This window comes from Dermacentor albipictus, chromosome 1 (assembly GCF_038994185.2).
Source record: "Dermacentor albipictus isolate Rhodes 1998 colony chromosome 1, USDA_Dalb.pri_finalv2, whole genome shotgun sequence".
Taxonomy (NCBI): domain Eukaryota; kingdom Metazoa; phylum Arthropoda; class Arachnida; order Ixodida; family Ixodidae; genus Dermacentor; species Dermacentor albipictus.
Window position 1 is genome coordinate 229,106,367 of NC_091821.1, and position 25,592 is coordinate 229,131,958.

At 44.5% G+C, this 25,592-nt stretch overlaps 1 protein-coding gene across 4 annotated transcripts in view; it reads right to left on the reverse strand.

Annotated features, from left to right (window-relative positions):
- Window positions 1–24,330, reverse strand: part of PGAP5 (Per1-like protein PGAP5) — a 54,876-nt gene extending 30,546 nt beyond the window's left edge. The window contains exons 1-4 of one of the 4 annotated variants that reach the window (XM_070530986.1): window positions 24,221–24,330; window positions 21,372–21,477; window positions 16,632–16,798; window positions 3,704–3,774 (exon numbers count right to left, since the gene is read on the reverse strand). In XM_070530986.1, coding sequence (XP_070387087.1) covers window positions 3,704–3,774; window positions 16,632–16,798; window positions 21,372–21,455 — 322 coding nt within the window. In that variant the 5' untranslated portion in view covers window positions 21,456–21,477; window positions 24,221–24,330. Of the gene's footprint in view, window positions 1–3,703; window positions 3,775–16,631; window positions 16,799–21,371; window positions 21,478–23,542; window positions 23,563–23,812; window positions 24,045–24,071; window positions 24,190–24,220 lie in introns of those variants that run through there. The other 3 variants (XM_070530985.1, XM_070530984.1, XM_070530987.1) reach the window with 3 other exon arrangements.
- Window positions 24,331–25,592: the final 1,262 nt, after the last annotated feature.

The window sequence follows — 25,592 nt, forward strand, 5'->3', positions numbered from 1 at the left end:
ATCAGCACTCAGCGAACACTGTTATCATCGCAGATAGCTTTCAAGACAGGGCCTGCAAGGCTGCGCCATACACAGGCACTGCAATGTAGAACAACGCCCCGCTCCCAATGCTTTGCACACAATGGAAGACGGCGTGCTTTCTCCCCGCCTTCCTCCCTTGCGCACGCAAGGTCAAACCACTATTGTCGGCACACCCTCACATGCTTTCACTCACACATACAGCATACGGCACATGGCCACAATGTTACTGCACTTGGACGTTATACAGAACATCACAGCGACGCCAAAGCCGACGACAGAAATGAGCCTGGAGTGCTCATATAATTGCTATCACAATAAAATGATGGCTAATGGGCAGATTTTTCTAAACACGGCAACTAGGCAGGGCCCCTTGCAAAAAATAAAAGCACAGAAATATCATCACTGGATGGATGGATGGATGCTATGGCATCCCTTTGAAATGAGACGATGGGTTGTGCCACCAAGCTCTTTCTTTTATTTTGCCCAATTTTTAACCCCCCCTCCCTTTTTTTTTTACAGACGAAAATTTCCAGCCTCAAACTGAAACGGTACTGAAGGCCAGCTATAAACATGTGAGCTTCTCAGTGCCATCGACTGGCCTCGCCAGCGACGCAAATTTTCACATTTAAAATTTTTGCAGCGAAGAGATATGTGTAGTAAAAACTATTAGTTTATTCCTTCCTCAACATAGATATGTCACAGAAATATTATGTCCACAATCATAGTGCAAATGAATGCACAAGTTGTGAAAAGTGATGCCACAGCATTCCTCAGATCACTGGACCATTTCTGAATGAATTAACAGAAATATTAACAGCTCATGACACGGCTCAATATATATGACATGGTCAAAACCCTTTTTCTGCTTGTTTTCCATGCCATACTGCTAGACCAGGTTCATCCCTTTTATTTGGTGGATACAGAGATGGCTGTCTTGATGCAGTAGAGGTCCAATAGACACCATGCCTTGATAACTCCATCATTGTTTCTACAACCAGTGACAAAGCAATTTTGTTTTTCCAACCTGCCATAATTTATTAATCTAGTGTATTGTGCAATCAGCCAGTGGCACTCATGGACGGAAGTGCAAAGCAGACTCGTGGCACTATCTATTTTCAGTTGCACAAATTGCTCTTGAACAATGTCTGTCTATCATACCTAGGTGCACACTATTCAAATTGCCCCATCAGCCACAATGGAACTAGCCACCTTTGCTGATTGCGCACGCTCCCAGAGTGTTATGACCATCTGATGCCCCGAAACCATCATCCAACTCCCCAACTCTGAGGCATGGCTGTATAATGTCCCTGGTTACATGAGAAGCACACACATCAATCTAACACAGCAGAACACCAGAAGTGTTGCAACAAGGAAGTCGAGGAAAACCATAAATTTGAGTTGCTCTACAAAGACAGCTTTTTATCATTAAAGAAACAAACAATAGAAACACCATCTCACTAAATTCTGCAACCAAGCAACTTGCCCACATTTCAAGAAAATGGTACCGTGGCCATTCAACCATTGAAATAACCCTCGAAATTCATTATATATAAATGAAGTCACACCCTGCACAAGATCGAAAAAAGAAAAATTTTTTTTTTTCATAAGTGTTTGATCTGTAAAAAGCCAAAGTTCTGCTATGAATAACTCATTCTTTCCCAATTGTAGAACACTATGGAACAACCTACCCGATAATATAGTCACGTGCAGTAACCAACAAACTTTCCGCAATATACTAAACAGTCACATGTGGCAAACTAACTGAATAAACTCCTCCTATGCTGTTTTAGAATGCTCTTTTACGTCCCACTTTGTAATATTGTCATTGCTCTTGGACTGCTTACCTTCTGTACTGCATTTTTTTTTCTTCTCTTTTGAGCTTTTGTTGAATTGTATAGTACACCGTGTACATTATTGTACAATATTATTGTTGTATATTACACCTTATGTAATATACAATATTATTATTGTTTATTACACCTTATGTAATGCCTTCAGGCCTTCAAGGAGAAATAAATCAAAGATGGACAAAATGGTGTGCAAGTAAGATAAAACTCACAAGTTGTTCCCTCTAGTAAAATTCTAATTTGGCTGCACGATTCCCTGAAGTGAGTCTTGCAAGCAGTCTATGTCTTAGTTTTTGAACAGTTTGGGTAAAAAAATGCAGACTAGCCCTATATTTCAGCTGAAAAGGTTTCATGACAATTAATGGACTGCCTTACACAGCAACGTAATTGTAGTGCACATGAGCATAATTCCACTGCATAACAGCTACAGTAACTAACAGTGGCACCAGAATACAGTTGCGTAGAGTGCTGCTGTAAACAAGGACTGTACTGTTTGGAGACTTCACAAATTTTTTACACCCCAGTCTGCATAGATCTGGAAAGTGCATTGGCAGGTGCATAGAGTTGGCACATGCATAGGTGCACAGAGTTGGCAGGTGCACTGCACCTGCCAACTCAATCTGTCTGTCAAATTGGGCAAGTTCAAGGATTAGTGAATTTGCATGAAACTCTGCGTGGAATTGGAAAATTTATTATGGAGATGCAAAGAAATGTTAAGGAAATATTTTAAATAAGGTGGCACTTCTGTTTAAGATGTTTTCCATTACTAAGGAAGGCCATAAATGTCCCTTTTATCAGTTCTGAAGGAGTCATCAATTTTAACAATGAAAGAGTCGATAAGCAATACTGTATGCAGGCTCTATGGAAGAAAAGATTACATGCTTGGAGCAGACAACACTGGGTGCTCCACTATAGCAAGTTTGCCTCCAATGTGCAACTTCTTACAAGAGAGCTTTTAGCCAAAACATTGATGCCACTTGTTTCTGAGTTTCCATACGAACAATTAGCTTCATCTGGCTTCTTGTTCCTAAATTTGCAGGCAGCTCTCAAAGTTACCAGTTCATGATTAAAGAAAATTAACCAGAAAAGGCGTGCTGAATTATAAATCAAGAATTGCAGAAAATATTGCTTCTGGGTTCAGCTCATAAGCTCAGAAGAAATGTAATTTAAAAGTGAAAAACGTTTCCAAGTAACTGCAAAGAACATATATTTGGCAAAGATCTCATCTTTGTGAGTGGTCCTGACATTAGCCGATATTAAAAGCCAGTAATATTATGGAAGTCCAGGCTAGTGTAAACAATGTGCATTTGTCACAACACCACTGCAGCACTTTGATAATGTGGCCATAAAGGACTTCCACAAATCTCCATAAACAAACACATCAGTTAATTGTTCCTTCTATTACAATAATGCCCTCTTTTTCCACTGACCATTGAGGGAGCTCTTAAACAGCTATGTTTGCTCATTCCCAAATTTCAGTTTGTTATCTCTTGTCTTATCTGTGGCAATGAGAAAGTTGCATATTCTGTCACTGATTACGAAAGCCACCAGAGGCAGGGTTACTCGAATGGTTGAACATAGCACACCTTCACTGGACGACTGGCAAACAAAAAAAGAAAGAAAGAGCAGATGTAGCATGGTTGCATATGACCGGCTAAGCACTCTTCGCATCGCATATGTTGTACCAGGCTCAACAGCTGCATTTGCCAAAGTGAAAGGAAAGGGATGGCAGAGCGAAAGTAAGGAAACAGCAACATTGGCAAGAAATGTTGCAGAGCCCCTTTAATGTCAACATTCACTAAAAAGTAACGCTTAGGTAATGTTAAAAGCCTCACCTAAAAAAGCCACCACATCAGGACGGTGCAGTGTCAAAGCAGTCTGAAATGTGCGATGCATTTGCCATTCCCTTTGAAGAAAGCAAGAAGAAATTTCTGCAGCTTACAATATCAACAATTTCTTTCAGGCAAGCGTGCACTCTTCAAATACAGGAAAACCTAAGTCTAGCTGTAGTATGTACCTCCAATGTCACTGTAATTTTTATAAAGAATGTGTGCCACTTGGCCAACAGATGTGACCAACAGAGCTTTTTCTCTCCTTTTAGTCATGGTCACGAGCTAGCCACCAAGAAAAGTCACTCTGCAGTGTAGCTGCTTTGCACATCACACGGACATCTTTTGTAGCGTAAAGCTACACTACGCGGGCCGGAGCCGAGCTTCGCGTGCTTCTGCACCTGCCATACTGCGCATGCGCGAGAGCCGTGTGACTTCACGAGAGGCGCAGCTACGTCATTCTCGCCGCCGCCGCCGCCGACTGTGGCGCATTCCAGAGGTGTGACGTTGCAGTCTCTGCAGACGCGCCGGCGCCGTGTGCGCCCGCTGCTGCATTTACGATTGCGGCGCCGCACGGCACTGTGCATGCACAAGGAGGGTGCACCGTGCGTATAAATGCGGGGGAGAGACGGTTGATGCAGCGCGCTCGACATGGAGGTAAAGGAGAGTCGAGCTGCTGCCAGTTGGCGCAAAATACTGGAAAGTCTAAATTCTTCAGACTTCGAGGTTGTCACTTGGCAGTTGGCTGTCGAGCGTCAAAAGAACGAGCGAGCCGCATGTTACTACTCTGACCATCGACTGTCTTTATGGCCATAGAGAAACAACCAGACATTGAATGATTGAGCGAGATGTGATTTAATAAAGTTACCATGTGTTCATCGTTGCAATGCTGTCCGTCTGATTACAAGGCCAAACAAGGCCATAGACGGATAAGCTAAGGTTAGCAAGCAAAGCAAGAGATTAACCAAGCATAACCGTACCTTTATGCTACGTATATACTGGTATAGCTGAGCTAAACCACTGCCAATTTTTTACACACGTAACTAGCCAGAACATCTGCCACATCCCCTCAATAAAAACGTTCACAATATGGACTGCCACGTCTCACTGACTGCAACTAGGTGAGCGAACAAGCAGCCCTAGATACTCATGTAACAACTATTGTGTCCTGACAACTGTTGTGTCCTGACAGTGCAAAACACCAAGGTAACAAAAACTGAAACTAGCATGTGATGTGGTACTTGCTTTAGACAAGTGAATATGCAGCATTAAATTTGTTGTGCATATGAAATACTCAGTGAAGACAATGCTTTACATGAACTGCCTGCAATAGCTCACACTGCCAGTTATAGGAGGACCGAAAGTTGGGTGAGTTGATACGAATTCATGTTATTCATGCACAAAGAAAAATGGGGACAAGGCAGGAAGCACATCTCCCTTGCCCCACTTTTCTTAGCACAGTAATAACATGAATGCCAGTTATAGGTAGCCATGTAATTACATATACGTACTGATTCTAACTGTGACCTCGTTGATCAGCTTGCCAAAGAACTGCTGCACATGTAGCAGCATGTGAAGCAGTAACACCCACATGACAGCTGGTAGAACCACTGCTATGTATAAAATAAAGATGTGCACAATATTCGATTGTTTTCAAGACAATCTAAACATAAAATGTACTGCTTTCTTAGGTTATGATAGCGTACAGCAGCCGGCAGATGCAGCTTAGCAGTAAAAAACTTAATTTCACTATGTGCAACCAGCATGGATGGACACATGTCCCTAGTAGTGCCTAAATAACTGTGGCTGCCTTCAACTAGGTGCAGTGCTCCCTGTTACAATGTATATAAGTTCTATCGATGCACCAGTATTGGCGACCACAGCCACATATAAAAAAATATTAAAGTCATTCTGTGAGTTATCAGCAGTGCATTACATCAGAAACAAACCCTGCCCCTAATGACAGCCTGCTATGTAGTTACATTATTCAGGAAATTACTTTCAAGGTAAATGGCTTTCTTTGGCTACCGTGAATGTTGGGTGCTGGCAAAGTATCTTGCTGAGAAAAAGTGCAGCATGCAAGCTATCCGACCGAGTTTGAGTCCCGTTCATCACTGAATGACAACCAACTTTTTGAGACACATGTGCTGTCATGCGAGAAGAACTTGAGTTTGGCCTAGTTGGTGTTTACTGCATATCATATTTACCGCTAATAAAGACGAAGACAGGGGAAGAGAACACAAAGCGATGACACAGGCATAACTTTCAACTGAATGATCGAGCCACAGAACATGAACAAAAGTTAAATAAAGACGAATGGGCACACTTGCCTGTGCATGGCAATGCCTGCCCCTGTAAACCAAGTTTAAAGGCGATAAAGATTCTGGGGAGAAGCCAGGACCAGACTGCATGCAAACTGATGGAGGCATATCATATAAGAAAGAAGGGCCAAGACTGTGTAAGTCTCCATTAGGCTGCTTCAATTGGAGATAGATACTTTTTTATAAGTGGTTGCCTTGCTAGGCTGATGAGTGGTCTTGTCGCCGAGTTCTGCGCATGTCATATTTGTCTATATATTCCTATGTGTTGTCGTGAAAAAATCAGTTGAAAGTTACTTTCCGTGTTATTGTTTTGTGTTCTCTTCCCCTTTCTTCTTCTTTATTAGCGGTCAGTCTGATATGTCACACGAGAGCTTTATGGTGTCTGAAGGTTTAGGTGCTGTGGTTGGATGTCTGGCTGTGCTGCGTTTTTCTTCTCGAGATGCACCGTTTCATCTTGCCAGCTACTCAGTTTCGCTCAGACCACAGTGTGTGGGATCTGCATGAGTTTAAAGTGAATGGTTGGAGGAGTATCTGGTCCCAATGGAGCAAATGAGCAGAGAAGGAAGCACAGGTGCGCAGCGATTGTCATGCCATTGTCGTCACCATGTCGTCATGCCATTGTTATTTCGCTGTCATCATTCCGCTGTCATCATGCTGCCACTGTTATGCTGTTTTTGTCACGCTGTTGAGATTCCGTTGTCATCATGCCGTCTTGGTAATGCTGCTGTTGTTATCATGCCATCATCATCTTCATCGCCGTCATTTCATTGTCGTCACAAAGTCATCTTTTTCGTGCTATCATCAGACTGTCATGCTAGATACCAAAATATCTCAATAACTTCCACTGCCATAATCAAACACTATTATTGACATCCGCAGTATACTTTAAAGGTATCACTAGTGTGTCCATTTGATGTCTACAGTGCACATAAGGCTTACTTTGATAATAATTTTCCATGGTTTCTGCATTTCTTTTTATTGCAATGAAAAGAAAAAGATGGACATTTAGTCCCCTTACAATGGTCCTGTAGTAGTAACAAAAAGAAATAATAATGCAAGTGTAGAAGAAATGACCCAATTATTAGAATATTAAAATGTTCTAATCAACTCAGATCTATATAGGCAGAAAAAAAAAACGAGCAAAAGTAGGAACTACAGTAAAACCTTGTTACAACAAAAATGAAGGGGTAGCTGAAGTTACTTTGATATAACCGTTGCCCACCGTCACAACAAACATTACTCTCTCGATGATCCCTAAGGGCAGGGGTGTTGCAGTGATTTACCACCGAGAAAGCCAAGGCCAATGCAAGAAGTCTGCAGTGTGACACCAAATATCTGCAAAGATTTTTTTTTTGCTGTATTTTATTCAGCAAGATGATTGTTTTCTCTAATGCAGCTGTCGATTTTTACTGCCAGTGGTATTGGAGATGTTATCGTAGCACAGAGCTTGTAGCACTCTACCAGCAAGCTCACAAAGCACTCATAAACTGAGTGATCACTAAGAACACGAGAGCAGAGATAGTATTTTGTAAGAACCCATTTCATTTTCTATTCTTATCGCTCCCCTCGTCAAGCAGCTGACCGTGGAAATGATGATGGCATGGCTTCATATGAGTGAAAAGAATAAAGAATGTAATAGGTCGTGATAAAATATGGCCCCCTACACACTAAAAAACCCTTGACTGCCAAGTACAGCTGTTATTCTGGCAGCAATTAGACAGTGACGAAGGTACTAAAGCATCTTTCTCTTCCACATGCTGCAAATCGCACACTTAGTTGTTCGTATTTCATTCTGGTGCTATAGTACACAACCCTCAACTAAGGTGCAGCGTGTGGAGTGCACAGAGCACAGAGAATCAGTGGCATTGATAGTGTGTGGTGGCAAAGCAGTACAGTCAAACCCAACTATGTTGAACCCGTTTACATCGAATTATCCTATATATCGAACAATTTCTGGACAAGGTATAGTTACAATGAGTATATATAGCAAAAATTCTGCTTACACCGAACAAAAAAAGCAGTGACTCCCGATATATCGGGAGTCACTGCTTGAACAACGCTCTCAGCTTGAACGGCTCACCCATACTGAAACGGGGCGCTTTATTCTGTCCACGCTTGGCTTCACCTACCATCAGCAACAGGGCCCCAAACAACCGATCCCGACCGACATCCGTAGCTGGATCTACATAGACCCTATCCCTAGGAATATGCACCCTGAATATAACAGGGCCCGGCGCCAAGCTCGGGCCGGAGCTATCATAAAAGCCCTTGCCAACGTACCTGGCGTCACATTTGTTGATGCAGCCCGATACTCCCATGGCACACGATTTGTGGCCGTTGCCACACGTGATGGAGCCCTACACCATGCCTGCAGCGTCACTACCCCCACTGCAGAGACGGCTGAAGAAGTGGCCATCGCCCTGGCCACTTTAGATCCCACCTGTCACACCATAGTGTGTGACTCTCGCTCAGCCGTTATTAACTTCAGCAAAGGGCGTATTTGTCCCCAAGCTCTTCGCATCCTCTGCCAGGCACCACATTCTAAAGACAGCATCATCTCCCTAACATGGATCCCGGCCCATGCGGGCCCTGTCCACCCACACCTCCCCAATCTCAACGAGGTCACCCACTCCATTGCGCGAGGCCTAGTCAACCGCGCCGGAGTCACTGGAGATGAGTTGGACACCAGGGACAGTCTGACAACTTATAACGATCTTGTTAAGGCCTTTTACCTGAGTCGCCGAATCTTCCCCCCGCCTCACCCAAAGTTCAGCCGGGCGCAGGCTACCACCCTGCGTCTACTACAAACAAACACATACCCTTCACCCGCCCGCCTCCACCTTATATTTCCGGACGTCTACACTACCCCCAACTGCCGGTGCTGTGGAATTCACCCGGCTACGCTTTCGCATATGCTATGGGAGTGCCCAGCACAGTACGCACAGACTAACACCACGACTCTCTCGTCGAGGTTGCATGAGGCTCTGCGGAGCTCCACCCTCGACGACCAAACCTGGGCGACCCAGCACGCCCGCGAGGCGGCGGCGAGGCAAGCCCTCGACGTCCCTTCGTGGGAGGCGTAGGCCCGGCCATCATAAAGTGCTGGTTCTGCAATAAAAGTTTATTCCTCCTCCTCCTCCGATATATCGAATGTCAAGCTGCGGAAAAATGCCCCCAAAAGTTGGCTTCCCCTTGTGGTGGCGGGGAAACCCGGCGGCGCGGCTCCATCCAACCGCTCTCCCTACCGTGACTGCGCAGCGTTGAACGAGCCTTCAACACCCCCCTGCGAAAAATGAAGCACAGAGTGCTATGGGGATGCAATAGGTACAAGGTGCTCCACAGTATGTGGAAAGGTGTAATGGTCCCAGGACTTGCTTTTGGAAATGTGGTTGTATGCTTGAAATCAGGGGTAAAATCAGGACTCAATGGAAACCAAAGGTCAGTGGGACGCCTCGCATTGGGCGCTCAAGGGAAGACTACAAATTAAGCTGTGCAGGGTGATATGGGCTGGACTAGTTTTGAAGTGAGGGAAGCTCGCAGTAAAATTGAGTATGAAGAATGCCTGAGGAATATGGAAGAAAGTAAATGGGCTGGGAGAGTGTTCAGGTGTACAGGAAAAACATTGATTCACAGTGGAGGAAAAGAACTAGGAAGCTTATCAGCAAGTATGCGGCCTGTAGGGTGGGCAACACAGCAACAAAGAAGGTCAAGCAGAAAGTCAGAGAGGCTGAAATAATCTCATGTGTGGCGGCAATGGAAAATAAACCTGCCATGAGTAACTACTTGAGAGGAAAAAACGAAATCAGGAAAGAAACAATTTATGATAACTCAAAGGGAAGCTCATTACTTTTTGAAGCGAGATCGGGATGCCTTAGAACACGCACCTATAAAGCGAGATATAAGAAGGAAGAAGAAGCATGTGCTTGCTGCGGTAAAGCTAGGGAAACTATGGAGCATGTTTTATTAGAATGTGAAGACGTCTACCCAGCGGTCGAGTTAGGCACCACTGGCCTCCTTAAAGCCCTTGGGTTCAGCGGGAGCAGTGGAAAAGCAAACATGTCCGCAATAGGCATTAGCAAGAGGCGATTGGAGGATTGGTGGAAGAAAAGTAGGGAAACGACAAAAAACGGAGACGTACAAAAGCACAGTTCGCAATAAGGAATCAGAAAATTTGGGTGTGGTAGTTCATAGTGTTTTTTTTTTCTTTTCTTTTTCTATTGCTTAACCTGGGTAGGACATTAGGCAGTATAATAGCAAGAGCTTGGTGGTGCAACCCACTGCCCCATTCCAACGGGGACGCTCATAACATCCATCCATCCATCCATCCATCCATCCATCCACGTCGCCCGGTGCGAGTTGCGCCGGCTCTGCTGCCTCAGTAACGCCACGCACTGTGACCTGTGGGAAGTAGCGCTCGTTTCTTTCTGCTGCAGGAATTTCAAAGCATAGAAGAGCGCACGCACAAGCCACTTGCTGGCTGAAAGTCAAGCTGTCACTTTATGCTCATACTATTCAGAAACTGAAGAGACAAAGTGCAGAACTTGAAGAGAGCGTCCTTGCATGCCGGTTAAATGCCCTTTCACCGAAGCAAAGACTTTCTGTTATGCAATGCTTTCAAGCCGGTCACCGCAAATCAATGAAAGGTATGTAGTACAATCCAGACTGGTTGCTTAATTGCGTAATAACGCGAATGAAAAGCCCGAGGCTTTACAAGCATGTCCAGCGGGAAGGCATACTCATCCTCCCAAGCAGAAGCTGTTTGAAGGTGCACATGTAGAAATACAAGAACGGGTTTGGCTTCAAGCCTGCTATTATCACAGGGATTGAACGAAAAACAAAATCCATGGAGGAATTCAGATGCAACGGCGGCCTGATGGTGGATGAAATGAAGCTGTAAGGGTTCTTAAATGTTGGCGCAGAAGGGAAAGTGGAAGGCCTGGAGGACTTGGGAAAGTTCACACTGGAAAACGACAAATATCTTCCCTGCGATCGTGATCTCTGATCACGTTTCAGCCTTTCACTGGTTCCTGGCACCAGATACTTGGAGTTTTCACTTCCAGGGGAAATGTGAAGGTTGCGCTTTTGTGCAAGATCTTAATAGAAGCCATGTTGCTCGCAGGAAAGGCTGGGCTGAAGGTGGATTATATCATGGCGGACGGAGCTTCATGGAACAGTTCAATGTGGCACCTTTTTGGGATTTCTGGTTCCTCGACGTCCATAAAGCCGTCTGCACCACATCCTGTTGGCATTGGAAGATGCCTCTTCTTCATTTATGGTTTTCTGCACCTTATAAAATGTGTCCAAAATGGCCTCCTTCAAGCAAGGTACAAAAGACCTGAAGGTTCTGTTTATACTGAGCACATCAGAGCAGCGCACAAAGAGGATAAGTGTCCACTTACCCTTAAAGTGATGCCGAAGATCACTCTTGCTTACGTGAGCCCTAACCAGTGGCGTAGCAACAGGGGGGGCCGGGGGGCCGTGGGCCCCGGGTGCAAGGGGCCAATGGGTGGGGGGGGTGTCATATACGTCTGAAGACACCCCTCTTTCCGCCGGCTACACCAGGGGGGGAGGGTGACAGAAGACCTTTGGGCCCCGGGTTCCAGACGACCTAGCTACGCCACTGGCCCTAACAACTTTGAAAAGATGAAAGTAAACCTGGCATTGCACCTTTTCAGTCCGCGGGTGCTTCGGGACCTGTTTTACTACAAGAAGCAAATAAAGGAGCACTGGGATGACCCCACACCAACTCAAGCCTTTGTTCTGCTGATGTGGAAGCTAGTAAAAGCAATGACAGCATGGATTTCATCTGAAGGGTTGAAACCTGACTCTGCACATGAAAGGCACATCAAGCATCTATTAGACTACCTAAACCGATGGGATGCTCATGCGGGAACTTCACTAGCTTGATTTCTTTCATCAAACACTGCCAAGGGGCTAAGGGTCACTCTTCAGGCCACGCTTGGTCTAACGAAGTACTTTCGTGAGAAGCTTGGCTATAAGTAGCTGCCGACATGCCAGCTCAGCCAAGACTGACTGGAGAAATTGTTTAGCGTCATTAGACAATTTTCTGGTTGCAACGACCATATTCCACGTCTGCCCAATTCTTGCTCATCGTGAACTGCCTCAGTTTTTACTTGGTCAAAGCTCCCAGCAGTGGCAACTGTGAAGGGGGAAATCTGACCTTTCTCCTCAGTAGTGAGGATGCAAGCCATAGTGGGAAGATAGAAGAAGCTTCTCACATGATAAAGAAGTCCACAATGCTCTGCGACCACGAGTACCCTGGAAAGATGAGCAATTAGCGGCTTTGTCTTCTGCATGACAGGGTATGTTGCACGCAAAACAATCCTGAAGACTGCGAGTGAGGAATGCTTCGACGAGCTTCTTGTTTCCGTCCACGAAGCCAACGAACAGCTGGCGATGTTCACCAAGTTCTGTGGGGCCTCATATACCCTTCTGAGAACCTCTTCTCATATGTAGACGCCCTTTAAACTATATATACTTTTTTGATGTGGTTCAGTTACGAGCTGTACAGTGGCAGCTTGGATAAGCTTGTCTCCTGCCTGCAAAGAAATGACGCCATGCTAGGTTGTGCACAGCATGTCCCCAACATCACCAACTAGGTTAAAAAAATTTTGGGGGTCACCCATACGCACTTCTACGTGAAGGCACTCAACAGAGAGCATCTTCCCGTAAATAAGCAACTGATGCTCAGGCGCGTCACTTAGCAGAGGCTGACAACGTTCTGTTTGAACTGCTTGTAAACTATTTAAACAAAATGTTTTTGTTCTCATGAAAAAAAAAACAAAAATGGCTGTGGCTTAGCTAAGGTTAAGCCCAGGATGCGAAGCATACTAGCCTTTATTTTAACGCAACAGCATTAAGGAGCTCGTGTCGCAGAAAAGCCGGTGTCGTCGGCGTCGGCTCAGGCGTGCGGCGCTTGCTCAGGCGCACATTTCGTTGTCGCGCCGAATGCTGCGTTGCTTGACGCTCACCGCGTCCGATGCGGGGCGCGTAGTCGCTGCGCCGTAGCAAAGCCACCCAGAAACAGTCTCTGTAGCACGCCGCAACCTTCGCTTCTCATTCCAACGAGCAGCTCTGTCTCCAGGAGGCATCTCACCTCGTGAGTGTCTAGCAGAGGCAAGCGCAGCTGCTTATATACCACCGCGACGCCGCGAGCAACGGCACGAGTTGGAGCCCCGTTTCTCCTCTGTCGTGACGTCACGGTGTCACGTGGTCAGCCTTGAAGGCGACGCCGCGAGCGACGGCGCGAGTTGGAGCCCCGTTTCTCCTCTGTCGTGACGTCACGGTGTCACGTGGTATTGAAGGCGACACCGCCGCGCCTGAGGAGCTGGGTTGAGCTCTAGTAATATGCTTCGCATGAAAGAGCACCAGTTCAGGTGTCACGCAGCAAAACAGCATCGATTACTGAGAATGGTTTCGGATTCTGAGCCACTCTTGAAAAAATGAGTTGCTTGCATAAGCAGTTTGTTGAAAATAAAATGTTTGCTTCCGTGTTACCACTGGGAATTTTCTTGCCTTACGTTCGATAATCAGATAAAGCAAGCTGCATTCTACCATCAACGCGCACTTAATCGGGTTGTTACCTCGGCACCTTTTAATCCGTAAGGAGCTATGTTACTCTATAGCAATTTACAGACATGAACGAGCAAGCATATATATATTGCGAAGGTCTCTTATTTGTTATTGCATTCCTGAATGCGCGTGCGGATGATCGCATTCCATGCAGGGCCCCTGCGCTGCGGCCGCTAGCTGCCATCGCAACCGACGTGTATGCGTGTGGCAGCGCCCCCTGGCAGTTTCCTTCCAAAGCGTCAAGCGCGAGCTGGCGCGTTCATCACACTTCCCAATTTTAGCCACTGTACAACAGTGGTGGCTACCCAGCGGATCTGCGTGAGAGCGCCGGTTCGAGGTGGCGAGATACTTAAAATTGAAGGTGGTGGCTTTGATTAATGCCGTTTCGGACCTGTGGTCACAGCAAGAAGTCCGGACAATCGGACAGCGAAGGGTTCTTGCGTCCAAAATGTCAGACGTTCTTATACATTGGCCCTATGGGTACGTGGTGGTGCCGCGAAGCCATCCGAATTATCAAACGTCCGGAAAGTCGGTCGTCGACGGTACAATGGCAACTCCTCCAGCCGTCGACATGGCGTCAAAGACGATTTGTTACAATTCCTCTCTGTTACTCAAGCCAGCATTATCGGGACTTTTGTTCCGTTTCTATAAAATTACAGCAAATTTTCCCCGACAGGAGCAAATATTCCCCGAGTTGTACCTGAGTACTTCCAGACTATTCAAAATCCCTGAGAGTTCCCGGTTTTCCCGGTTGGTAGACACCCTGCCACAGTGGGCACAGAAGTGTTGATTTGATGAGCAATTGCTTCTTTGGTGTAGCCTAGACCTTACGGTGCGCTTTAATGCGGCTATGCTTCTGCATGCCCTGTGTAAGTTGCCCGCTTGACAAATTCACATGGTGTTTATTTTTCAGAAATAGCAGAAATGTACCGCATCATGCCTTAAACTTAAATTTATCTCATTTGCCCGCAACCGCAGTCATGTCTATAGCAGTAGCGTTTCCTTGCCTTCTCAAATCACCTTCTTCCTCCCCCCCTCCCCCACCCCCTCTTGTATAGTATCTCCTCCCTGCTCTCTGCCATTTTATCTAGTGGGGGGTCACAGATGATTGCAGCTGTCAAGATGCTACTGTGGTGACGCTGAGGGCACTTCAGAGGGTATTGCAAACATGCGAAGTGATGGAAAGGTCCACACGAGTTTCTTTCTCGCGTCGCCTTTCCTCTCTGCCATGCTTCTTTCATGTATACACGTGCTCTCAACCACACTTCGAGGCGGTGTGCCCGACAGCAGCAGCAGCCGCAGCAGTGGGAAAGTCAAAGGAAGAGGCAAAGAAAGCTTCACTTTAATAAAAGGTGATCAGCAAGATAGGGGCAGAAAATACTTTGTAATCCCACATGTTGCAGGGTCTATCCAGGTTTTGGTAATGTGCATCCTCGCTTCGGCATCACCCCCTTAGAAAGTACAGAAAGTTTTTTTTTTTATTCCATTCAAATGGTATGAAAGGCATACTGATACACATAAGTTTGAAAGTTAAATTAAACGCGAGGTATTTAAAACATAAGTAACAAGAGAAACTCTTCAAATGTTATTCCAAAACCGTAAGTTCTCAGCATAACCACCTTTTTTTTTCACTACACATGCATTCAAACACTATTTCGTCACTGTATACCCACTCATGCCAAAGCACATAGTGCATGATGCTGGCTACCGCAGCTGCAATCTACACCTTGCATCGGGATCAGACAACAAAGGTACTAAGTCAACCGACATGAGCCAACAAAACAAGGTTTACAGTCCCATGTACGTGCCCAGTTTCTGTGCAAGTTGCAATGACACGGACTGCAACAGCCTTATGTGTTTCTCAACTCACCGGTCAATTTAATTTATTCACAAACACTAAGTGACTGCTAACTTGTGTTTGTAGAAAGTTTAACATAAACAGTTTGACATAAACAGTTTGACAGATGCTGCTCCCCATGGCTTGGCAGCGTATGGAAGCTAAGAGTAGAGCAACACGATGTTGTCATGGCAATCCAGCTGCATCTCAACCACATTGGTGGCAGGTTATCACAGCACGGAATAGAGGAAGCGTGCATGAACATCTTATATAATATCCATGGCAATGCTACAGCTACTATAATCCTTCCCTACAAGGGCAGAAAAACAGTGATTTGTTGTTGCACTGTTGCTCACTGTGTGTTTGCAAGTTGTATGATGCTAGATTTGGAAGGATTGGGAACAAAGATTACTGGGAAATATCCCCCCAGCTTGTAGTTTGCAGATGAAGCTTGCCTGTTCAGCAATGCTGGAGATCGACTTACAGCAAATTATTGAGGCTCAGTGACCTCCAATTGCCCAAGTCTTGCATCAGCTGACACCATCCTGTGCATTCAAATTTCCTAATTTTATCACACTACCTATTTCTCGGTGTCTTCAACTATGTTTCCTTCACCTGCTATTCTAATATACCACTGGTTATCTGCTCTACACACGACATGGCCTGCCCAGCCCCATTTATTCCTCTTAATCTGAACTAGAGTAAGGGCTACATCCATTTGCTAATTCATTCATACCACAGCCCTTCCGTCTCCCACTGTCACCCCTATCATTTCAAATTCTATAACTCATTGCTCAGCCCTTAGCATCTCTAGTTTCTTTGTTGTCCTCCCACGTTTCAGCCTTACTGATTAGTACTAGCAGAAAGCACTGGTTGCACTTGGTTACACTATATAAAAATCTGCCCTGTGAAACAGAAAAGCAACAAAAATACATGCTTTTAGCACGCTCTGTGACTCTTTCCTGTCTGCAACAACAACAGCACTGACACACTAACACCACGGCCAGCAAGCACAGTCTAATTTTTTTTTTTTTTTTGCAAAGTGTTCCATATGGGCACCTGCAGCGTGCTTTTGATGGCAGATTATGCAAAATTTCGCCCACTGTGGTCTGCAATACTAACACAAGGTCCAGGCCAAAAAAAAAATGCTTGAAGACAACCTGAAGTTCACTTAATGACTCACCTGCGCAACTTGTCTAACCAATGGCCACGCTTAGGACCCAAAAGGTGAGTGTCAGAAAGTAGCATCATTTTCAAGGGTTCCATTCCATCCTGAGCAAAGCTGTCCACATTTGTCTGTTTCAAGTGAGGCCAAGAGCATTGCCCAATGACGACATAGTATATAATGACCTGAGAAAGAGCAACACATACCAGCATTGTACATTTTGGTTTTCAGTTATATGAATTGCAAGTGAAATTTCACACATAAAAAAATGTTATGTACACAATTGACCTCCCAACTCCCAAAAAACTGAAGTTAAGTAAAATGTTTCATCATATCGTTATCATGTTATCGTTAACGCCATGGCCAAGTGCCACTAGCACATTCATTGCAGAGGTTTAGTTAGCTTATGTAAAGCCAGCCCCTGGCTGGGAAAGTGACAGTAACAATATGTCCAGGTGAAACTGCTCTACCAAGACAAGTTCTGCTAAGACAATGAGACTTCGTAATTCATGTTAGTACTTTACCGAAATATTGCAGCAGCAGGAAATACAAAGATTGCCGACAAATTCAGCTTAGATTTTAGCTCAGTGATCACCGCAAGAGGGCATGTTTTGGCCATAAAAAGGGTCACTCAGAACACCAATGCTCACTATCAAAAATTTTTAGGTTTTGTGGTTTACTGTATTACAGTCTTGTTACCATAGGTACCATAAAAAAATTGGGACCCGCACATTTAAGTTTCCTTAATTTGGCCACACTTCCTGCACTGGTTCAGGGAGTGCAGAACTCACATCCTCGATTTGACAGCGCAGCAGGCACCACCTGCACCACACTCCTTGATTTGACGCCATGATGAAACAAGTCATGCACAGTAATTTCTCGACAATCCTGCACTTACTGCTTGGAAGTGCCGGCAACATGTGAGCTCTTTTTTCAGCAATGCTCGTGTTGATAGTGCCATGGGGACAGAAGATTTTTTTGGATTTTTATTAAAGCAGTCAGTGAAGCTGCAGAATGATCTGAATATATGTCAAAGCCTGGAAGTTTGCATCGGGAGCTGTTTGTAAAGGATTATAACATGCTAACTTTCTTTCATTTGGACAGCTTCTCTTACTGATGAACAAGTCATTTAGAGCAACACTTTTTTGTCATCGTAATTACCACTATATAGCACTGAATTGATAACCAAAAGCAAGTGTACTTCACATTCCTGTGCACGTCTATGATATATGTTCAATATTTGGCAGCAGATGACGCAGCTTAATTGTCATATTCCTCCTTGATTCGCGCATCCCCTGCTGCACTTGCATGACATGAACTCGTGTGGCATCACGCATAACACTCTCGAGAACCAGTACGAATAGTGCTGCCAAATCAACGAGCCCTTTTATTTACTGTAACCAGAAATTTACTATATCCAGAGTTTTATAACAAGGATCTACTGCTATCAGCATATATCCTGGTAAGGTAGGAAATTCTGTCTCCCAAGAAAAAGCTCTGAACAACTTTGTAAAATGCACAAGAAACAACTGATGCTAAACAAGCATATTTCAAATTGCCATCTCTACAGCAATGTCATTTTGCTTTTGAAGATAATATGCAAATGCATATGCACCTCATGTTCTTAATCGAACTCCATCCACCTGGACATTCTACAGATGGTATGACACAACGTGCTGCAAATATTTAACACTTTGTTTCATTACTTCAGTTGCATAAGTGATAGAGGTGCTGCCAGCGTCACTGGATTGACTGTAATCACTTCTCAAACACAGACTCTCAGGAGCGCTTAGGCCAGCCCCATGACAGAGGTTGTGGCCAGCATAACTGTGCATGTAAGCCTAATGTAGAGTTGTTTCAGATGAATTCAGAGGCCACTTTCATGGCACAAGTCTGGTGTAATGAAGCTTAATGGTTAGCTAGATAGCTCCTAGCAGTCATGAAACCAAACACTCCTGCCAAACGTCGCACACCACAAAGAGTGTGTTAAAACTCCAATGTGCACATCAGACAGTGAAGCAATTTTCACAAAGCTCCAACCTTATATCTCAGATGAATACGTTACAGAATCGCTTTTGAGTTCATTTTGAAAATGACTGAAGGCAATGTGAACTATAATCTACAGAGGGTTGCACGAGGATATAATGAGTACTGGGAGGCAACCATGTTGAAACCCAAAGTCCACATGGAATCATGCCGAGCCGGATCCAGTTTATTCCCCCCCCCCTCCATCATTTTTTTTTTTTACACAGACATACCTTTACATAACAAAAAAACTATTTTGCAATTCCTTCAAGTTCTATATATACACACAGCAAGTCTCACGCTTTATAGCATAGCAATGCAACAAAATGAATTAGTTTAGGCAGGTGCACTCACCACAGCACTTCCCTTGTGAACTGAACATGTCCACACTACACTTCAAATGAATTTGTAGTAGGGCTACTTGATTTTGTTAACACATGTTGGTTGGTGTGAAAGGACAACCACAAAGAAAGGCTAGACACAACAAAGGTGCTACACTCACAATTGTTTAATATGAGGTTAAATACGTACACAAATTTCTTGATGTGTACACACAGTTCACATAGTAGGCAATGACATGCATGCAGACTATCAGCATTTCAGATTAGAATGAATCCTTTAACATGTGCTGTACTTTATTTCCAACTCGCACTTCAGCATGTGCGCAATGGTGTTACTTGGTTGCTAAAATTGACTTTATCCTGACAAGTAGGATCCCAGCATAGGTGAACCATTTCATTTCCATCCCTTCATAAAAACATTTTTATCATGTCCAACATGAGCAAGACCACTGATCTACGTCCACCTAAAACACAGCAAGATTTGCCTTTCTCAAGATTCTTTCTCAATAACCATTCTCATATGTATATGTGCCTCCCTACCACCATTCACCCCCATTCTCATAAAAAAAATCAGAGAAAGATTTAATTACAAGCTTCTTCCTATTTTGCTTCAAGAAAGCATGGGTCAGATATTGACATTAAAATACATGAATAGAAGCACGGTGACAGCAATTCATACTGGTAGCATGTGCCCTCACTTGCTCATTAATATAGCACCCAGTGTGTCTATGCATGTCACCCTACAGGTCGGGGATCTTTCTACTACCACTGTTGTGCTTGATTTGATTCACTGATTGTGCTTAACATCCCAAACACCGGCTATAAGACAGATACTATGGTGAGGGCTCTAGATCAGTCTATTCAGTTTGATGCCCTTGGGTTCTTTAGCATGCACCCAAAGGCCAGTACACATTTTTGAATTCCTCCCCCACTGAAATGTGGCCTCAATGGCTGTGAATTGAGCGTGCAACCTCATGATAGCAGCAGAATGAAGCAGCCACTGAGGCACCACAGTAGGTGCCCTCTTGCGGCACATTGCCTATATAACGCTACTAGCCATAAGGCTTTTTTTTCCCCCATGATGCGAAGATTTGGTTAGGCTAATTTATTCCTCATGAACAGCCACCCGACATGATCCACCTTCCTTTAACCTTGTGCATGCAAAATTGTCCTTAGTTGTACAGTTTTTGTGACACTTTCACATGCACCGACCTTTTTTTCAGATAGAGCAGTGGTTGCAGCCCTATTCGGGCTAATGAATGAGAGAAGCTGGCAATCAATGGCCTAGTAATCCATTTCTCAAAACAGGCTTACACCCTGTGACTATGAGATCCTCTGAGTGCCAATTCAAGGAATGGCATACAAATTATTTCATCTATATCAGATAGCATGATAGTTGCGATAGCAAGGGAATGGGGGGTGCAGATTCTTTCAGGAAATAGAGTTAACAAAAACAAAAAAGAATATATTTATGTAAGCAGGCTACTCTCCTTCTGCTTATTATCCTTCCCACTGTGGGTGAAGATAGAGTGAGCGATGTAAACCTAACGCAGCCAAGGAAAGCGCTTACTACCTTGACGAAGACCAGTCATCTGGAGGAAAGGTTTGCTACAGTAACATCCCTTGTTTTACCACGGTTGATCATTAAAGGTCTCCATCTCTCTGCGATCCTCTGTTGTTTTACACAGAGGATTTCATTCTTTCTTTCTTTCTTTTTTTTGTGCAGGGCACTTTATGAGGCTGCTTTTACATGGAAATACAAGCTCTGAATATGTCAATAAGAACTATCACAGTGCACACAATTTGCTGAATTCATGATTGATTTCTGGCACGCAACAGGGGCAGCAACAAAGTGAGTGGCTCACAATTGTTCATACAATAAACATTTCACCATTGTAAACTTCTCTTTTTCTTTGTACATTCTGAATACCACTTAGTCAAGAGCCTCTCCAAAGTCAATACAAGACTAGTAAACCTTTTTACATGGCAAATCCTAATTTTTGAAAATTATCGAAACGTTTGATTACAAAACAAACATTAAAAAAATTTTCTGCTCTAAACATTTTTGAAGTGACCGTATTCACAAGCGAAACAAAAAACCCTGGGGTTTTCGGTGCCAAAACCACAACATGATTATGAGGCATGACGTAGTGAGGGACTCTGCATTAATTTTGACCACCTGGGGTTCTTTAGCGTGCACCCAATACACAGTATATGGGTGTTCTTGCATTTCACCCCATCGAGGCGCGGCCACCACGGCCGGGATTCGATCCTGCGCCCTTTGGCTTAGTAGCGCAATGCCATAGCCACTACGCCGCCACAGCGGTCACAAGTGATACAGGCCACATATATGGCTAGCACAAAAATGCCAATTAACAAATTTAAAGCTTACCTCACAGTAAATCAAAATAAAGATGATAAATGTCAGTTTTTTAAAACAGGCTGAATGGCGTCTTCTCAGATGCTTCAGCACCATTTATAGGCTTTCATCAGGGCACCTGTACAATAACAAGGAAAAAAAATTATGCAGATCCCAAACACTGTGGGAATTAAAGTTATGTGAAGCATTTTGCAGGTACCTGGCTATCCAGCATCATTTTGGTTTCTACAGAGGGTTATCAGAGAGACCAATATGTTTGTGTAAGGTGAGCTTGTGTGCGACAGCAGCAAGGCAACAATAGCACGATGCCGATGGCATGACTACTAATTCATTGTACTCTGGTGAGGAAACATCCTGTTCTGTTATAACCTGGACCAATTCCAAAGGTGGTACAATATGGGGGAAACTAGCACGCTCTTACTTTTATTAGCAACATGTTGCTATGGTATGTGAAGCACATGCCAATTGTCTCAAAGCACTAGATGGCATTGGCATGAGAGACGAATCAACCATCCTGTGGACCAATGCAGCTGGCTTTTGTGCTTGGGTACCCTGGTTTGATCCCACCAATGCACATATTTTCTTACTGAATAGGCTTGAAAACGAGGCAAGACAGGAACCTACCTACCTACTGCAATGTGCCTAATAAGATACAAAGAATGTTTCGCATTAAAAGAAGGCACTACTACACGAGTTAGAAAAGCAGGGGCAGAGTGGTGGAACCCTGCAACTAATGTATGGTCAATCAAAAAGAATGCTTTTGCATACAGCAGGTCAACAAGAGGGCAAACAGCTACATTGCAATCACTAAGCATGCAGTAAATAAATGCAGTTGAAGAGTTGACGAGTGCAAAAATTACAAGCCCTACCATAAAGTGGTCCAAACAGTCTATTATATTAAAAAGAAATTCCCAGTTTATGCTGCACCCAAGCACTTTGGATGTAAATTAAATGTATACATAGAGCATGTTATCACTTTAAAGGGACATTAATGGAGAGTGTTAAGCCAAGCTTGACTGGTAAATTAACTTCTGAAATAGCAAAGGAAAAATATTTTGACCAAAGGTTTGTCATGCAAGATAGCAATTTAGAACACACGTGGCAGCATCACATTTCAAGTCTTGCTCCCTGCATGGTCACAGATGGCTGAGTAATAGACCAATTTCACAGCAAGTTTCACTACCCCACCACTACCACAAAGCATGCTCCTTAGCGAGCTAAAGGGCACCTATGGTAACGTGTATCTGTTTGTACCAGGTCAAACCCACTTGAGATCAAAATGCAGGGAGGCAAGAATAAAAACATTTTACAATAGAAATGTGGATGTAGAGATGTACTCCCCAACGTTCCCTTAAATTTCACTAAAAGATACACAGGGGCATTGTTCTGAACGTTGCCTTGGGCGCAAGTACAGCGGGAAAGTGGAGAGAACTACTGTCATCATGGCACCAGCAGGCCCTGTGAATGCACTCTGAATGTAGTGAAATCAGTACATTCTTTATTAGTAAAAAGAATCAATTCATTTGAATCTATTGTTCAATCTGGCAAATATTTCTCGGACTTTCCTTCAAAAAAGTTACTTGAAGACTACAAAAGCTTGGATGTTGTGTAATTCTGCTGCCGCAGTTTTAGACATGAGAAATTTGGGCACGTTTCCAACAAAAAAGTCCGAGCTGTAAAAATGGAAGTAACAGTCTAGCCCGATTTGCCATCTGCTTTAATTATTGGCAAACGGTTACCATAAACACTTTTTAAAAACAACTCAGGACAACAGTATAGTTTGAAAATATATGCAGTTATATGAATTAACTTATTGAATCTGCATCTTAACTCAATAGTTATGCTTTTGTTGCTTTGGCATAACGAAATAGACTTTTATGTTATCACTGCCCCGTGAACTTCCTACGACGACAATCAGGCTCATCACAGAACCAACGCTGGTCAAACGTGTTGAGTGCCCTATCTTAAAACTGCAAACAAAGCAATAAAACAAGTCGATATAAAGTACTTGTCTGCGAACTGAATTATTTCTTTATGAACGGCGTCACCCAGGTTTTCTTTTTTTTTTTTTTCGGCCGCACGGCTAGTTGAACGCGTGCACTTTTTCGTAAAGAAGCTCTATAAGCGGCCTGTACAAATTATTGTCCATAATTAACCGCTTTCTCTGTAAGGTGCTTTCCCACCTTGCATAACCACTCGGATTTACTTCTGCGAGATGTCAACCCACTACATAAGAAGACGAAAGTTATTATAAAGAACAGAGCAGCACCAGCCGTCGTAGTTTACAGTTGCGGACAACCATAGCACAACCAACAACAGGATGTTTTTTAAGAACGCTTCAAATCATGACTGCCCCGCCCAATACCTCAACCCTGCTTCTTCGCATCAACGATATCAAATAAAGAAAATGCGAGTAAGTATCGCGCAGAATGATGCTAAAATTTAAAAGGTACCAAGGCTTCCTCAAGAACTGAGTAGCTACCGCAGAATTGGAATCGAAACGTCGATATCACGAACCAAATTGACCGTAAATTACTCTACGTAAGCTGTATATGATTGACCAATTGGATTGACTTTAACGCTTTGGCTGCGACTTGTGCGGTAGTGCCATTCCTGTACAGTGTACTTTACAGGAATTATGTGGTGAACTAGAACTTCTAGTTGACTGTAGTCAGGCCACAGAACACCTATCAGGCTCTGACGGTGGCTTACCATGGTTATGGTGGCTACCATGGTGGCTTAGGTGGCATGCATCATGGTTAAGTACACTCCGGCACCGACTTATCTCATCTTTTTTAATGTATTTTTCAATTTTCTTGTTATATTTTTGTACTTAATTTTTTGTACTAAATTTATTTTACCTTTCTGTGTCTCGCATTACCCATCTGTTCATGATCATCACCGGTGGCTTGTACGAGACGTTCATTTGAGGGATCGCCCCATGTTTATGCGCAGGGAGGCGCGAGCATAGGTGTTCTGTGGCGCGAGTAAGAGCGGGCGCGAGAGAGAGAATCTGGGGGCTTTTGCTCCTTGGGTTTCTTAGCGCGCGTCGTATGCGTTTGTCCCTAGGCGTACCGGCATCGCAGAGTCGGCACAGAACACCTATGAGTCGGGTCGAGTTTGCTTACGCTCGTACTGTACACTGGCTGCCGGCGCGGTGAAATAGACGAAGAAGCGGGCCACTGACGCCCAATTTGGCGACCGCTATGTCGGGCAGACAACCTCGCATCTGCGGCGCTTGTACGTGCTAAGTCAGTCGTGCCGGACCATTGCTTTCTCGCGCCTTACCGCGATGTACCTTGAAAATAACATCACAGATGTTTCTGTGGGAGCAGTAGGGACCGTAGTTGAGGCCGGGCTGCATATATTGAAAATCTAGAAGTCAGAGCGCCTTGGCAACTGCGGTTGAACGCAAGTGGCTGAGGCCGCCGGTGGCGCTCGACGCCCCTGCAACCGCTATGACAATGCGTTGCTCTATCCTAACGCCTCTTGCGCTAATCTAATTTTAGCTAGCCTAACGTTAACCTAACCATACGTGGCTAAGACGAAAATACAATCCTCACGGCGTAACCGCTGTGAGAATGCGCCGTGCCACTCTAACGCCTTCTAACCGTTATAACCTAACCTAACGGAGGCAAAGACAAAAATCGGCGCGGCATAATCGCCATGAGAATACGCCGCGCCACCGGCCCTAACGTCTTTTACGCTAACCTAACCTAAGGTAACCAACCCTATTCTAACGACGTAGGCGAGACGCAAAGCCAATAACACGTTGTGACATCAGGCATTGGCGTTCAACCGCGGTTGCTAAGGCTCTGTGGCGCGAGTACAAGCGGGTGCGAAAGAGAAAATTTGGGTACTTTTGCTCTTTGAATGACATGTTGCTGGACCACCTCCTATACGGTCTACCTCCAGCCTACTCCTCCGGTCGAACCCACTGGGCCCTCCCTGCCGGGCTGCCAAGGCTGCTCCATAGAATAAAGAACAAATTTTGGCTGCTCTGATGCTGCTAGGACGACCCTCTACTTTTCTCCCTCCTACCCTCTCTCTCTTTTAATCCGATCTCCCCCACCCTGCTGGCGCTGAGCCGTGCCAACACCTCCTAACACCTCCTAGACAAGAAGGCCTGAGTGCTCGGCGAGTGACGTCACGGAGAATGAAAGGATCGCGGCTTGGTTCACCTAGCAGCCGTATGCTTTTATTGACCACTCCACACTTTTTCCTCAGTCCAAA